Below are 17,575 nucleotides of genomic sequence, written 5' to 3' on the forward strand. Positions count from 1 at the left end.
TTTCTTTTCTTTTCCCCGGATTATACATATTTAGCAACATATTAGCCTTTTTCAGGAGATTTTGCACTTTTCATCTCACACACGTCACGGATAAATGCGTATACATCTGGCGTCGTTGTATTTCTGGGAATCCCCCTCATTTCTCCATCTCTAATATGAAATACCTTATTTATAAACAGAAATAGGTATTTAATACCTATTATTAATTTTATTTCCATTTCCAATTATGAACATGATTACAAAGCAACATTTTAGTTTATTTTGTTCTCAAAACACTCAAAATAACAAAAGGAATATTTTCCCTAAATTTTCTATAACGGATAAAATATTTCTTCTCACAATCGACAGGCAGAGGCCGCTCCATGCGAATTGTTGCCTTTCAACTTTCAACAATTGAACTGAATTCTCTCATTTTTCTCTCTCCCTCTTTCCCAGTACTGACAGCTAAATTTTCTCTGACAAATGTTTGTCATATGTCAAAAGTGGAAGCAGAGTCATTTCGATCTCAGAACGAGTGTGTGCGTTGGTGGTGTCTTGGTTCCGCTTCGAATAATTTGCAAGTGAGGTTTTAATCCTCCACTTAGTGCGTGAATTCTGCATTTTGAGCGCGTCCGCTCAAAGTATCTGCATACAAACCTGCCCGAAAGATCTCCAAAGTTCCTCAGAAAATGCTCAACAGTTCAAGGTTGTTGCCATCATTTTCAGTGAAATTCCTGCGAAAAGAAGTTCGACGCTATGCGTTTTCCAAACACCCGCGTAATGGGATTATTTTGCACCCTTCAAACTCCGCGCTTTACTCTAAGTTCACGGTTCGGGATCCTATTGTGGACAGTGCTCCTTTGACCAGTGATCGGGCGTACGAGTTGCTGGTCTCCCTGAATGATGTCGAACGAACGGCCCTAAGGACTGCTCTGGAGAAATACGAATCTCAGAAGATCAAAGAAGAGTTTGTGGGTGAGTAAATGACCTTTGCGTTCACTTAATTCTGATTGAAAACTGAAGAGAACTAATCGACTCTATCCGCGCCTTCATCTACCTCTACTTCTTCATTTCTATAGTGTCGTGTGCTGTCCAAACTCTTGCACCTTCCTTCCAACTCTGAAGTTTTCCGCCACTTCTCAGTCTTCCGGCACAAAGTAACTATCTTTGAACTCTTATTTGCACTTGTCGGGTGGCCCTTGACAGCTCTATGTGTGTTGTGTGTTTGTCTGTTCTCCCGTTTAGGCCAGTCGCGGCTCTATTTATTTTGTTATCATTTGCTTTGCATCGAATTCCGAGCATGCGGCATTGTGCGCCTTATCTGTAGACATAACTCTATCTTTGGTACGTGCGTAAAGCAGTTGTGACACTCAGTGCGCGCAGTTCGATTTACTACTTTACACTTCGTTGCTGCGGGGAACCTCAGTGAGTCATGACTGACGAAGTTCAGATTGAACTGCCGCTAACTAGTCATGAATGGAGTTGAGGTCATTCCATCTCTGGCTGCAGAGCAAGCCTCTATGGAGTTGCGGCCTGACCTCCAACACAGAAAGAAACTTGACCAATGTCGAACTCGGTCTATATCAACATTTTTTGTTTTTGGCTGAGACATTAAAAATTGTCACGACCAGCAGTTGTGTACAGGTGTTTTCGTCAAATTATCTTACCTACGGACTCTGATATGATTTCAAAAAATAGACGCATCTAAATTATCTTCTCAAAATAATCCCATTAGAACGATATTGCCTGTTATCAGAGAATGTGTTTAAAAAAACTCAGTTACCATGGATACACTGAATCAACGCAAATTTTGAGGAAGCTCGCATAAACGGCAGTTTTTCTACTTTTCCTATATTCAGATGGAAAGTTATCTGATTTGCCATGTCAAGATTTGTGGTGTGGATCGGCTTTGTTAACCTAAGACATAACATGCCTAGGAGCATTACGCTTCTGGCATGCAATGCACTCCCTGGCCCAAGAATGAATGATCTTGTTCATGGACGCCCAGAAATACTTGTTAACGACTAGCCGGTTCGAAAGATCGTGTATAAGCGAAATATTTCCATACAGCAAATAGCGAAGATTGGGAGCTTCTTGAGCTTGTATTTAGAGTCCAACGATAGGCTCTGAAGAACTGCATCATCCTTTTGGACCGAAGTTATTGGCTAACATTCAACTGCGACTGGGATGTTGACTTCTGCGATCCGGGACAAACCGTCGGCTACTACCAGACTCATGTTGAATATCCGATGTAAACTGGCTAATGAAAGTTAGGTGCCTAAGTTAGCGAGGGTACGCTTTGTCGTGCTTTTGCCACAAGGCAAATATGAACAAGGTAGTCAGATACGGGGTTAATAGCTCAAGATCGATCGTATGTTCTGTAGTTCCGTTAAGCGGGATTCAACTGCTTTGAGAAGATACTCAACGGTTGCCAGTTTTGGATCACCTACTGATGACGAGCAGCACCGATTACGATATCTGAGGCATCGACGAACGCGGCATTGGTTCATCTTGTTGAGAAAATGCCGAAAGTGCAGCGTCAATCAGGCTACTGTTTGGTTTTCCAAGGAGTATACACGTAAATTAATAAAAAAATCGACGAAGCAACAGGGATGGAGGGAGAGCTGAGTGCGTTTGGGCGCAGCACAAAAATGCGTCGTTCACCGCAGCGATCAGCGAAAGAGGCTTCGAGCGCTGATATACCCGATATGACACCGGGACACCCAAATAAAGAGGAAGCCTTATCAAGTGGCGCGACCCAGAGTGCGGAGACTCCAATACCTAGTAGTGCTCCTGCTCCGAAAGAAAGCTCAGTCAGAATCACTAGTCCTGAACAGATAGATTCGGATACAAACCGGATGCAACTGCAGTCAACCGTCCTAGCTAGAGCCAAAGAAGAAAGGCTCACCAGAAAATGCGCAGCAGTGGTGAAGTGTTTGCAGTCGGCAATGTTCCTCCAGAGGAACGTCCGCAAAGATGTCAAAAATGGAAACAGGAACTGGAGGCACTATTGGACCGCATCTCCTCCTATATGCGAACGTGGAGAGCAGCGGAAAACGATTGGAGAGCAGAAACAACCGCAGTCCCCGCTGAGAACACTGCTTGCGTCGACCGCAGATAGCCCACTGCAAAGCGAACTGGGGAAAAAGCGGATAGAGGACGACGTGCCTGACTTTATCGAAGTAGTTTCCAGGGCCCAAAAAAATAAGGCGAAGAAGGAGAAAGAAACAACCGATTACGCCGCCAGATACACGTCTGTCCAAAGACAAGGAGGCTGCCATCCGGAAGCCAGAAGCAGAAAAGATGAGAAAACGAAGAAGGACTAGACCGTCGGCTTTGCTCATTACGCCAAGACATTTGCGGAAGTCCTTAGTGAAATCCACTACAGGATGAAACCCAAAGACAACGGAGTAGAGGTGTCTTCTATACGGATAACGAGGAATGGCTGAGTTCTCGTCGAACTGGGCCGAAAGACGACTAGCAAGAGTACTTTCTGCGAAGTGGTCAAGGGGTTATTGGAGGAGAAGGCTCTTGTTTCCAGTCTAGCTCTCTAGAAATCCAGGATCTTGACTGCCTCCCAGAAAAGGTCGAAGTGGAGGAGGCAATAAAGCGTGAATGTCCAGAGGTAACCAATGCCCAGATAGGTATCACCTCTGTAAATGCTCGGGGCCCAAAGTCCCCGAGCAATATGCGGGTTCGAATGCGGATTGTCCCCACCAAGTGCTACAGGTGTCTGGACTATGGACACACGTCAGCAACTTGCAAGGGATCGGACAGGAGGACAGCATGCCGGAGATGCGGCCAAGTGGGTCATCAAACGAAGATCTGCAATGAAAGCGAGAGTTGCGTTGTCTGCAGGAATCGTGGTGCGTCTGGTGAGAGCGTCACACACACTGCGGGGTCGGGACGGTGTCCAATCTTCAGGGCGGAATTGGAAAGAGCTAGGGTGCAAATGACATGATCCGCATTTTACACATCAACGTGCAACGGAGTGTAACCGCTCACCATTTGCTAGCGTAGTTCGCTGCGGAAGTAAACGCTAATCTAATGCTAATTAGCGAGCAATACCGAAACAACTTATCGGGCACCGCTGCCATCTGGACTTTGTGTTCGTGTCGGAGGACGAGGGGACGGGTTTGTCTGAATTCGGTGTTTAGGGATAACTTTTTTTAGCATTTACCTGACGGACTTTCGACGCCGGCTTGATGTTCTGGGGAACGCCATTTCGAGCACAGAGGGACGAATCCTTTTAGGCGGTGATTTTAATGCAGGGGTTCTTGAATGGGGTATGCTTCAGTCAGACTCCAGAGGAAAACGGATTCTAGAAATGGCGTCTCGTAGTTTTAAACACCGGATCCACGCCAACGTTTCGACGCCCAAGTTGTGAAGAAAGCATTCCTAACATCACTTTTGTGTCAGAATCTCTGGCATCATCGGTGGACGGATGGCGAGTCCTAGAAGATTTCTCGGCAAGTGATCACTAGTACATCGTCGTAAATTCAGTGATGAACCTGATAACGACGACGTGTGAGCCTTCTATGACTGGTGGACGGCAAAAATGGCTGATCTACGCAGGGAGTGTCATAAGCTGCGCCATTTGGGACAACATTTGCACGCCAACGAGAAGGTATGTGTCATAAAGGCACAGTATAGATCAGCAAAAAGGGGACTCCGCAGCGCTATAAATAAAAGCAAAGCTCGCAACTGGCAGAACTTTGTCAACGAGGTGAATGAGGACCCGTGGGGACTTGGCTATAAGCTTGTCACCCGGAAAATCGGGGCTCTGCGGAGGCCCTGCATACTAAGTGCCAACCAGATGGACCGCATTGTGCGGGCATTGTTCCCCAGACATACTGTACGGGTTGATGTCAATAGCGCGGAAAGTGTCGAGGATTGCTCCCTTTTCACAATGAGAGAGCTCGAAGAAGCGGTTCTCACTATGAAAAACAAGAAGACGCCAGGTCCTGATGGCATCCCGACGGAAGTTTACAAACTGGTGTTCCACCAACGGCCAGAATTGCTGCTTGAGGCGTTCAACGCTTGCTTGAAGGAAGGCATTTTTAAGGTTTTGTGTAATACAAAACCTTATTAAAATCGGTTTACTGTCCGTCTGTCCGTCATACGCATTTTTCTCGGAGGCGGTTATAGCGATTGACACCAAATTTGGTGAAAATGTGGGAACTGTGAAGGCTCATGCATACAGTGAGTTACATCATTTTATAACAAACTTTCATACTTGAAGCGTCCAGCTTCCGGTTTTCCGACTTGTTTCTTGTTGCTGGAAAGTAGCCAGACTCACACTGATCAGCAAGGGTTAAGGAGATCCGGAGCTCCCGTCTGCATACCGACCACGGTGTATCCTTGAAAGTGCTCGAGAAGCTCATCCGCAATAGACTCGCTGAAGCGAGTTCTGCTCTATGGCGCGGAGATATGTGCTGTTGCCCTTGACAAGGAGGTGCATCGTAAGCACGTTGCTCAAGTGCAAAGGCGGGGAACTTTGCAAGTGGCGTCTGCTTATCGTACCGTCTCTGAACCGGCCGTGATGGTGATCACCGTTGCCCTTCTTACCAAGAAGCGCAAAGCTATCTACCGCCGTAAGGACGAGAACTTAAGAGAGGTGGTTGCCCGTGAAGAACGTCAACGCACCCTAACCGAGTGGCAACTTTCTTGGCAAAATGAACCAAGGGACAGATGGACTGCGCGGCTCATCGACAATTTAGTCCCGTGGTTGAACCGAACGCACAGTGAGATTGATTACTTCCTTATCCAACTTCTAAGCAGGAATGGAGATTTTCACTCTTACCTGTACAGGATTGAAAAGGCGCGGTCTCCTGATTGTGTGTTCTGCAATGGAGTGGCGGACGACGCTGAACACACCTTTTTCTCTTGCGAGAGGTGGGGCGGCTTTCGTCAGCAGCTTTAAGCAGACAGAGGAGCTCATTCCAGACAACATTGTCAGAGAGATGCTGAAGAACGCTGGCAGCTGAAATCGTATTGTGCACATTATGTTCGGGCTCTTCTTATTTCGAAGAAGATTCAACTCGACCGGCGGAGGGATCGGATAGTAAAGGGGTCCCTAAACTAATAACTCCCTTCCTGTCAAACGGTTTCAGGCTAGTTCTCTGATGACAGGGAGGTATTTAGTTGTTAGTTCGATAGAGTATTGTTGCGGGAGTCACTAATCGCATTCACCTACCATATTCCAAAAAAAAAAACAAAATTACTTGGTGGTCTCAAACACCTGGCCGGCTTCTGGAGGCCACACATCCTGTTCTGAAGGAGCTAAGAAGGGCCTCGTGGTGAGCGGCTTTGGGTAGGAAACTATGGTAGTAATTTAATAATAATAATCGTTGGCATAATAATCCATATTAGATCAGGGCCTTGAAGTGTGTTAGAGCACTTCATTTAAGACCGTAACGGTACACTACAATACACTGTAGGAGGCAATGTGCTCAGCATTGCGCTTGCCCGAGATTATTACCCTAATTTGACTCAGGTACTCATTCACAGCTTAGTCGACTGGCTTCTGACGTCAAACCACAATACAAATCCCACTGCCGCCAACGAGATTTGAACCGCGACCTTCCGTATCATAGCCTTGTGGGTCTAACCACTCAGCTATCCGGACACTTCTTCACACATTTCTTCAATTGCCTGAAGAAAATCTGCAGTTTTTGCAAGTCCAGCCAGTTTTATATAAAAATTGCTTTGTTCAAATTACCGCAAACTTGCGCCAAAAGTGTCATAACTCGAACATTCCTGTTTTTTAGTTAATAACACCATTGATAACAGAATTTTGCAAAACTCCCTGAACTGCAATACAAATCAGATCACTAGATGATACGACATTTCAGTTAATTCAAAATAATAATTTATATAACATTTCCGTCATCGATTGTATAAGTTACGAACGCCATGCTCTTTATCCTTCAAATTAAAGTCGCCCTCTCGGAAGCGTCGGAATCAGCGCACACAAGTGTTGGAATAGTATCCTCTAAAACTGTTGCGAATACCTGATGGCTTCCACTTGCGTTCTTTCACTGACTAAATAAAGGCTTAAACGGTAGAGGGGAAACTATGCATATTGTCGGTGCATTGGATATAGTCAGTATCTCTTTAAGAAAAATGGTGCAAAAGGCTCGATTGCCTTCAAAACGAATTCTAAATACTGTCCTCGCTGTACCATTCCCTGCAGATATAAAAAGTTGTATGTTGTAACAACTGGATAGCTGCCAAATGTATAGCAGAGATAAAGTACGAGGATATTCGTCCTACCTTGAATACATTTAAAAAGAACAATTCGTGAGTTAAAAAAAATCCCAATTGGCAGCAATGACCTCAGTTGAATTTAAAAATGACAACGTTTCGTTTTCGTCAAGATGGATAATATAATCGATATTTTTTTTCATTTTGATGATTCTTGGTCATGTATTGCGGTTACAAAATTCTATCCCGAACCATTCATTGGCTGGCCATGCATCCTTGTTACAGACGAGGAAGATCAGCAATTAGCACCGGATGAGTTGCCCATTAAATTTTTAATTTCAGACGCAATAATATTGAAATTTTCCAAATCACATTTCAAGCTCCTAGTCAGAAAGAATATTAGCAAAAGGTTGCATTTGAGGCAACTGGCGATTGACAACCAAAATTTTGTTACATTTTTAAAACTTTGCTTACATGGACATAATTTGATTATTCATATCTGATTACACTTATGGCGGTAAGAGATTGGGAAGGGTTTAGGTTAGTGAAGAATTAGTTTTCTGTGAATCTAAAAATGCAACAGTTCAATTAACTACTTCATTCACAACATTATGCACATTCATTTTTTCCAATCTTCACAATCCACGTAATAATTGTATGTAACCACAATTTCACCCTTAAATATTGCTTTATTCGTATTGTATTAATGTTCGTCTATAACTTTTTTTTTTCAAGCACATATTTTAGTTTTTCTCATTTTAAGTTCTGTTGATTATTTCATTTATCATTTCGTTTTCTTTTGGTTTATTTTTCTCACACAGGAGTGCTAGCCAAAACACGATGGCGAAGTAAGTTCGGACGACCAGCAAAAATGCCCGCCTTAGGTCAAGTTGATCCAACTGGATCATACTGCGCGGTTCCGGACGATTGGTTGAAGAAAAAATTAGGTATTGTTTATGGTTTTATTTTCTCTCTTCTATTTATTCTTAACACTATTACAAATTTAATGAATTAGATTAGTTAATTTTTCTATTCTACATATATTCCTTAGATATTCCTCCTTTAATTTGCATGCTGTATCTTTTCAAGAGTTTTGCTATCTATTTAAATGTTAAATGTTTGTATTGTATTCAAATACCCGAAGATATTTGCTGCCTATAGCAATAGTAGCTCAAAAATGAAAACTAATACCATCATGTTTTATTGCCAAAATTCCAGTTCAGATCGCGAAACCACCAAGCAGCTCAGATCTCCATAAATGTAAGTATATTTTATATGGAAGATGGACGAAAAGTAAGACACCTTTTTTACTTCGAAAAGAAAACTAGGAGATGTTAGAAGGAACATAAAAATCCGATTGCAAATCGCTTTTTCATTTACGGCTATTAATTTTGGACAATGATTACGTTCTCCAATTGGCAAATCCCAATAACGATAATCTTTTTCGTGGCTTTCCTTGAGGTTGTATGTCTCGGGCTTCACCCTTTGCCATGTGCGTGATTTGTGGGCTTTGTGGCGATAAGCCTGAAGATTTCTACCATGATGACCCTGCGGATAGTTCCAATCCAACCCAATAACCCACTCTAAAATAGTTGACATTATCGTACGACAAGGGGAGTCTTATAATATATTCCGCACAAGCTATTCAAATTTCAAATATACATGAAAAGATACCAAGGGGGTCATATCTGCTTGCAGACAATTTATTTGCTTGGTTATCAAGATTACAGTGCCATTCGTTGAAGAGTATAGCACTATTTACGAGCGCCATATTTTGAAAGTCGAAAACTAAGAAAGTGTTAGAATTTTGGCACATCCTTAGTTTAAACGGTATCTTACGTTTCGCCCATTCTGGTAACTATGGACATCGGATCATAAATTCATTAATTTTTGTTTTTAGTGTTTTGGATCAACGCCATCCCATTTTTAGGCTTTGGCTTTTTGGATAATTTTACTATGATAATTGCTGTAAGTATACATAAAATTACTTTCTAATTTACAGACTATTTGTGGGTAATATGCTCAGTGACGCGTTTCGTCGGACAATTTTAGGCCGGGCGCAAGTTAAAACACAGCTTGGTGAGGTGACATGACGTAACTTACCACGACGTGAACCAGTTTGAGAGCATTCGTGAGGTGCGAGTTGAAAAGTAGCAACTATTGACTCCTCGGAAAATCCACGCAGTTGCTAGTTATATTTTTCATGGAAAATTCACTTTTAATCCAAAATGATCCGCCAACCCCTTACCGTCCGATCCCTCCGCCGGTAGAGTTCAATCTTCTTCGCAATAACAAGAGCCCGAACATAATGCGCAATACGATTCCAGCTGCCAGCGTTCTTTAGCATCTCTCTGACAATGTTGTCTGGAGGAAGCTCCCCTGTGTCTGCATAAAGCTGCTGACGAAAGTCGTTCCACCTCTCGCAAGAGAAAAAGGTGTGTTCAGCGTCGTCCGCCATTCCATTGCAGAGCACACAATCAGGAGATCGCGCCTTCCCAATCCTGTGCAGGTAAGACTGAAAATCTCCATGCCCGCTTAGAAGTTGGGTGAAGAAATAATCAATCTCACCGTGCGTTCGGTTCAACCACGGGTCTAAATTGTCGATGAGCCGCGCAGTCCATCTGCCCCTTGGCTCATTTTGAAAGTTGCCACCCGGTAAGGGTGTGTTGACGTTCTTCCCGGGCAACCACCTCTCTTAAGTTCTCGTCCTTACGGCGGTAGATAGCTTTGCGCTCCTTGACAAGGAGGGCAACGGGGATCACTCCCGCGAGCACCATCACGGCCGGTTCGGGGACGGTGTGGTAAACAGACGCCACTTGCAAAATTCCCCGCCTCTGCACTTGAGCAAGGCGCTTACGATGCACTTCCTTGTTAAGGGCATCAGCCCATATCTCCGCGCCATAGAGCAGAACCGACTGCGTTGCTCCCATAAGGAGACGTCTCCTGGTAGATTTGGGGCACCCAACATTTGCCATTAGCCGACTCCAGCTGCAGCCCTGTCCACTGCTGCTTTGATTTGCTCGAAGAAGCTCATCTTCGAGTCGAGCATTAAACCAAGCTAGTTAACCGCTGGTTTTGACTTTATAGTCAACTCGCCGTTCGATATGGGACGCAGGGTCGGGATTCTCCTTCTGGTCAAGATGACTACTTCGGTTTTTTCCAACCCAAAGCTGAAACCGTGAGCAGTCATCCATCCGCTTAACCGTCGCATCAATATGCCAAGTCTGCTTTGCGCCTGTTCAACAGTGCGTCCGGCAACAAGTGCCGCAACGTCGTCTGCATAACCGACCAGGCGCGACACTTCGGGCATATCGAGTCTCAGCAGACTATCATAGGAAGCGTTCCAGAGGACAGGCTCCAGGATGGATCCCTGTGCTGTATGATTTCCATCCTCCTTTGGCCCTCTAGCGTCTCATAATTTACAAATCCAAGGTTACTTGGCCAAGGTCTATGATCCAGTGAGAGAGTAAACTGATGTCATGAACATAGTGGAGGTGTTTGAGGAATTTATTTGTATTATTCTGTCAAGGGAAAGTCGCATCGTGTCCTTAAAGAACTATTGCGCCCCTTTTACTGGTTATAGTTTACCTATTAATCATAGTATCTCAAATAAGTCTATAACCGTCAGGAACTTTAGTATATTCCCTACTTCCAGATCTTTCAGCTTTGCATCTGGTATTAAGTGTTCTCCCAGATGCCTCGACCTACTTCACACAAGTGCCGGATACTGTCCCAGGACGTGTATAGAGGTTTCATCACACTCCGCGCAAAACCTCCAGCAGTGTCCGTAGATATCCCTAGCTTCCCTAGATGATAGTTTAGCCGACAGTGACCAGTGAGGATTCCCACTATGATTCGGAGGTTTTTTTTGGTGAGGTTGAAGCAATCCTTTGTGCGCATGGGTTCGTATCCCCCAATGAGCACCCTGGACTGCTCCATCCCTGGTAGGCCCGCCCGGTGTAGTTGCTTTAACCGTTTCTCCTCATTTCTTAGCGTCATAGCCATGAAACCGTTTCCGATTCCACAGAAGGATTCTGGCCCGTGTAAAGACGTCCCTGCTCCGCTCTTGGCTAGTTCACTCGTTGCCTCCCAACCGAGCATGGTCTGGAACCCAGAGTATCCAGACCTTGTTGGATGAGCCGAGTGTATTCAGTCTCTCAAGGCATTCCCATACCAGTTTAGAATTCACCTCGTTGAACTTAAATGCCTTGATGGCTTGACTATCGGTGAGAATAGTAATGTTCTGACTCCTGACTTCTGACAAAAGGCACATCTGTCTATGGCGTATATTTCCGCCTGAAATATGCTAATATACCTGCCCATTGGCTCGAAGTACATTTTCCTTGGACTAATGACACCGACACCTGGTCCCTCTGTTGTGAGGGATCCGTCAGTGTACCAAATAATCAGTTGCTGATTTAAGCCGTATGTCGTAGCCACGCTCTCCCAGTTTACCTTGTTACTCGAACGTATTTCAAACTTATTATCGAAGTGAAACCTCTTTGTTATGTTATCCGTTGGTATCAGTAATTCGGGATATCGCCTAGATAGAATATCAATCTTCCTTCGGTTTAGGCAGCTCCCCGCCTCACTGATACTCCCGGCCATCCTGGTTATTGACCTCCTTGCCTGCATCTGTATGTGCAGATGGGGAGGGGTTAATCCCAGAAGGACCTCCAGGGATGCTGTTGGGCATGTCCTCATTGCCCCACTAATCCACATGCAAACCAGTCTTTGGAACTTGTGTAATTCCCTGGCTTGTGTACTGAGTTCGGTTCTTACTGCCCAGATTACCGCCCCATAGGGCTGCAACCCCATTTTTTTCCTGCTATGAACCTCGTGGCTTTCCGACATGTGCCTTCCAGAGTAATTTTTGGTCCAGCGTAATTCCCAAATATTTGCCCCTACAGATTAAAACACTTGGACTTGTATTGTATTATTTGTTAGCACGTCCAGGAGTTCGTCCACTACCATGCTCCACATAAGTGGCGATAGTACCCCGCCCTGTGGACAACTTTGAATAGTGTTCATGACAATAGAATTTGTATCTGTTGGTACTTCTATTTGTCTGCTTTCTAGCATTTTGCCCATCCAGAATGCCAGGGTGTTTCCCACTTCCTTGCCTGCTCAGGGCATCTTGTATTTCTGTGTGCGATGTATTGTCGAATGCTCCTTCGATATCCAGAAACGCGCACATTGCTTTCTTTTGTTTCTATGGCATGCCGTAATACATCTGTCAGCTGATACAGAGCAGTTTCAATAGACTGTCCTGTCCGGTAAGCATGTTGACAGTGGTGTAGGGGATTACGCTTTAGAACGCTAGTTCTAATATATATTCTCCACCGTTTTGAGTACCAACGATGTTAGGCAAATTGGTCTGAAAGGGATCTTTTTTACCCGCTTTCAGATTAAAGACCACTTTTGCCCGTCTCCATGCCTTTGGTATCCCCCTTACCACCCTCAGAAGAGACTCGTAAGATGATTCCTACGCCTCTCTGGATTAGTGCTAAGAAAATGCCATTTACTCCGAGTGATTTCAATGGTTTAAAAGTTCCCGTTGCCCACTTTAGCCTAGCTTCTGAGCATACCTCTTTTGCTAGTTTCCAGTTCTCCTTTCTTCTCCTTTTATTCGTTGTTGGGGTGTCAGGCAGATTGTTGTCGCCTGCCACCGTGGGGTAGGACTCCGGGAAATGAGTTCTGAGAAGCCTCTCCTCATTCTCGGTAAATGTCCCATCTTCCTTCTTCAAAGAGACAGAGGATATTGCCCCGTCTTTGGCTACGCATACCATTACAAGCCAATTGTTTTTTTTAATTCCACAGAACTTTTTAGCCCATCCTAAATTTTTGTATGGCCCTACTGGGCGACTTGTAGCAATACAGCATCTTAAGATTCCTGCGTGAGTTCCAGAAACGCACCTATTGAAAATATGCAACACTATTTCCTCTCATCCCATATTAATGTCAATTTATTCTTTTTCTTAAAACTCAATATTTAACTTCATTTCACAGGGCGATTATATAGAAAATTTATTTGGTATGTTTATGTGCATATCCACCATGGCGGCTGCTGCATTAGGTAACACCGTGAGCGACATCCTTGGAATCGGGTCTGCATACTACATTGAAAGAATGTCCGAAGTAATGGGGCTGAGGCCACCGAAATTGACTGAATATCAATTAGATATGAAATCAAGCCGGCGGGCGGCTAATGCTGTAAGTAGTCTTGTTTAAATAAATAAAGTACGAAATATTAAATCCGTCATATACATAGTATAGCCATAAGTTCTGTCAGTCAAACAATTTTTTTTTTCTCACGAAATAATAAACCAAATCAATTGAAAAGTGCACCATTAGACATAGAGCTTTCAAAAGAAAAAAATTATTCAAAATGGCGGCTGCTAGCAGCTATACAGGCCCAAAGTCTCTGAGGCCATGCATCCATCGCTTCACGCATGGTATGAAGCGGCAGTTCTCGAGTTGTACGATGCTGGCCTTCAAACACTCCAAATCTGTGTAAGTCGATCGCGGGCAGTCTCCTCTAACTTAGCCCAAAGGCTGTAATCCAGAGGATTCAAATCTGGGCTGCCTGAGGCCTATTCATCCGCGGTTATGAAGTCAGGAACATGCGCCGCTAACCACTGTTGAATTATCTTGGCTTTTCAAGCGGGAGCCGAGTCCTGCTGCAAGCACCACGGCTTTCCAATGGCTCAACTACATCCTCTAACATCCTTTCATACTGTGAGCGTGTATGGTTTTAACGCCGGCCTCGCAGAAATGAATATTAGTTACTCCGTGATATGAAATGCCCCACTATACCATGACAGAAGTCGGATGCTGACGACGTTGGACTCGCGGAGCATTTTCTTTGGCTTCATAATAATTGTGAGCATTTTGTCGGTTGAATTTTTCCTCGATGATAAACATTTGTTCATCAGAAAATAGAATTTTGCGATATTTTTTACTGGGAAATCGTTGCAGAAGAGCTGCATACCGTGTTCGCCGGATTTCCTTCAGTTTTGACGCTAACATGTGGCTAACGCACCGCCGGTACGCATCGAGACCGAGATCTTCTCATAAAATACGACCCATACTTCGAGTTGAAACGCCCATTTCCGCCGACATTCGTTTATGCTTGCGGAGAGGATTGTGACGAACACGCTCACACATAGTATGTACAACATTCCGGTGACGTACGGAGCGCGGGCGCCCCTCCTGCGGCCTTTCAACCACATCAGCGGTATCCAGATAATGTCCTAAAAACGAATCATTCGTTTACCGGCAGCTTTTTTAACAAACTATGAATCTTTTTCGGCGTATTCCCACATTGATGCAACGCAATAATCGCGATTATTTTTTCGTAGTTACCGAACTTCATCGTGTTGTCGTTCACGCGCTACTGACCTTCGGCACCTGAAAGTCCGACGGAAGTGGGGTATGGTTAGGTACCCTCTATCCGCAGTGTTGCCAGTTTCGGCGGCCTAACATTTCTCGCTATACGCATCGATTGACAGAACTTAACTAACTATACTATGTAGATTCTCCACTTTATTTCGAAATCATTTCTTATAAAATATATGCTTTTGGCAGGGTCGAATTATTGGGATCACTGCTGGTTGTCTAATCGGCATGTTCCCATTATTATTTATGGATAAGAAGAAAGATGACGACGAGGAAGACGAACAGGACGAAAAAAGTACAAAATCCGAAAAAAATGAATCAAAACAAGGAACAACTGCTGCTGTCAGATAAGTCCACAATTTCTTATGATATACGACGTTGTATATATTTCTACACTGACTTTACGAGTTTTAACTCTTAAACTTAAATTACGAGATAAAGTCAAATCGCGTTTCTTCCTGAAGTATTCTAAGGACGTAAAGGTATATTAGAAATATAGAAATTATATTTGATGTAAATTATTTCGAACGAATAGGGCCAAGGCTGTTCCTTCGTTTGCCAGATTCTTATACTCATTAAGTGAATTTCATTGGCTATGATTAACTAGCGTAAGGTGCTCTTTTATTCCTATTTTCCGTGGAAGTTATGTTACTTCGATGTTACCAAACAGATAAATGTCAAGTGTCCGAATACAAATAGATATCAATATGGAAACCTGGGGATCACAAATAGAGATACAAATCAAAATCAATAGGTACTTAAAGTAATAGAATAGTTCCAACAAACGCCGAGGCGAATTATAGCAATAATAAATCGAAATAGGGAATAAACATACGCAAAACTAGTCAGTCACACAAATTATTCAAGGCTGAGTGAATTTATCTTTTCTTATTTATTGTTGATTAGTTTGTCCGTTTTAGGTTAACTTTGGTATAGAATGTATTTTTGATGTTACGCTTTTTCGCTAAGAATTTAACTTGTTCGAGTTTCAAGGATGATTTTAATAAATTTTATTTTATGATATATTTTTCTCTTATTTGCCAAAATTAACACAATTATTTTGTGAAATCTTCAACTCTATGGTGCTTACGATTGTGTTAGAATTAGTGTAGATTTCGACGATCCGATTTTGTTTGCAGTTAGCGAACGATTTTGATTACATTTAAGAAACGAGCGCAGGAGTTAGGAAAGCAATAAAAAGCGCAATAAAAACCGAAACATTGAATTATGCTTCCATGTTCGATTTGAAGCAAAATTGGTCACCGATAAGATCGGCAGAAAAAAAATTGATATCTTTAGATAAATCGAACAACATGCATTTAACAATTTTAGGGCATTTAAAATTATTCATTACTCAATGAAATTAAGTCTTCATATATCTAGTAAATAGCGATCAAAGTCAGCATATTTTTCGATAGTATATTTGGTGGCTATAAAAAAATCGTATGCGTTCTTCCATAGCGAAACAAGTAGTATGTCACCTATACCTGTCTTAGTGATAATCTAACTTCATGACTAGATCTTATGCCTAGAAATAGATTTGGAGCAAGCATTAAAGCATTCCACAACCGAAATCTGAGCTTAGAAATTTATTGTGTAGCTAATACTGAAAAAAGTCAATACAATTCCAGCCAGTGTGCTGCTAAAGTCAATCTATTGGATGTAAATGTAACTTATAAATGTTGTTTGGTGTTAGCCCAATAGATGGTAAATTTGTAGTATATATTGTAGCAATAAATGTCCAAATTAAAAGCTTTAACATTTCAGTGGAGTCCATGTACAATTAAAACTCTTAGATATGTGAAAATTTCAAATGTCTGTAGGGAAGAAAATACTTTCAATGTTGTGTAAGTTAGTGAATTAACGAATTAGGTGATAAAAGAAATTGTGAGAAAAAAAAAATCAAAAATAATTACACTTGAATTCCGCCCTCAATTTAAATTTGGCTTATTGAACCAATTAATGTAGACAAGATCTAGATTCGAGTAATGATGATTTACCCCTATAAGAACTAGTTCTTATTTCAGTACTCACACTCAAATAACGACACCTCCTCCCTCAGGTAGTAAATAGCAAGTTCTTTCATATGAAATCTGGGAATTTGCAGGGTTGAAATCTAGAAATTTCTTTATATTTATACATCTATAATATCTACACCTTAATATCTTCATTTCCCTAACCGTGACTCAGCGAGGACTTTTTTTGGTGCCTGCTTGAAAATCGATACTATAGACTGTGATTGGCCCAACAACCCCATGGTAGTTTTCGGATTTGGGACGGTTGTTGATTCAATTGTGGAGCGCGTTTCGGACAGGCTTCGCTAATACAAAAAGTTTACCATAACCTGAAAGAACTGATCGCAGTTACTTGAATCGCTCTGGGCAGACCACTGCTACTGGCAATGAAGGTACCGATTTCCATGGGGTTAGCCGTCATTTACTTTTTTTCAGATTTGGCCATTTGTAGATCCTGCTGCATAAGGCGATCATTCGACGATGTTGAAGATCAGTTTTGCCGTGGGTCGTTTGAAAAACATCATCTGCAAAGAGCAATATGTAGGAGGCTAAACGTTGCATATCGTGCGTGATAGTTCCGTTTCCTGTCAAAAACAAAGAGAAGTCATTTCCTTAGTGAACACCAATTAAGGCGCGAAGCCATTTTAAAGTATTTGCCAAGCTTCTGATTTTGCTCTTTGGATTGAAATAGAGCAGTTTAACCCAGCGAGCAAGTGTATTGTCATGTATGTATGACGCCTTTTCTAGGACGAAAAAATGGCGCCCAGACCTCATCATCTCCATAACATTGTTGTCGGGGTTCTGTAGCCCATTTCGGGCCTTGCCCTTCACGGTCTTTCCTCCAACCATCTCGATCTATTGCATCCTTCAATTTTGAAATCCGAACAGTGATGGGTTATCTTCGTTTTCCTACCAGTTTTTGCCATTTTCCTCTCCTTTCCTTGTTAGGTATCCGTCTGTCGTTCATACGTTGAACG

At 42.8% G+C, this 17,575-nt stretch overlaps 1 protein-coding gene across 2 annotated transcripts; it reads left to right on the forward strand.

Moving 5' to 3' along the window:
* The first annotated feature begins 344 nt into the window (after nucleotides 1–344).
* On the forward strand, nucleotides 345–16,518 carry LOC119652569 (transmembrane protein 65). Of its 2 annotated transcripts, XM_038056782.1 has the most exons (6): nucleotides 348–954; nucleotides 8,007–8,132; nucleotides 8,404–8,445; nucleotides 9,086–9,153; nucleotides 13,195–13,398; nucleotides 14,773–16,518. In XM_038056782.1, the coding sequence occupies exons 1-6, from the start codon at nucleotides 669–671 to the stop codon at nucleotides 14,932–14,934; spliced, it is 888 nt and encodes a 295-aa protein (XP_037912710.1). In that variant the 5' UTR covers nucleotides 348–668; the 3' UTR covers nucleotides 14,935–16,518. The 2 variants fall into 2 exon arrangements, with proteins under 2 accessions (XP_037912711.1, XP_037912710.1); XM_038056783.1 differs by lacking the exon at nucleotides 8,007–8,132 and having other exon boundaries at nucleotides 345–954.
* Nucleotides 16,519–17,575: the final 1,057 nt, after the last annotated feature.

The sequence above is a fragment of the Hermetia illucens genome, chromosome 3 (genome assembly GCF_905115235.1).
Source record: "Hermetia illucens chromosome 3, iHerIll2.2.curated.20191125, whole genome shotgun sequence".
NCBI classification, from domain to species: domain Eukaryota; kingdom Metazoa; phylum Arthropoda; class Insecta; order Diptera; family Stratiomyidae; genus Hermetia; species Hermetia illucens.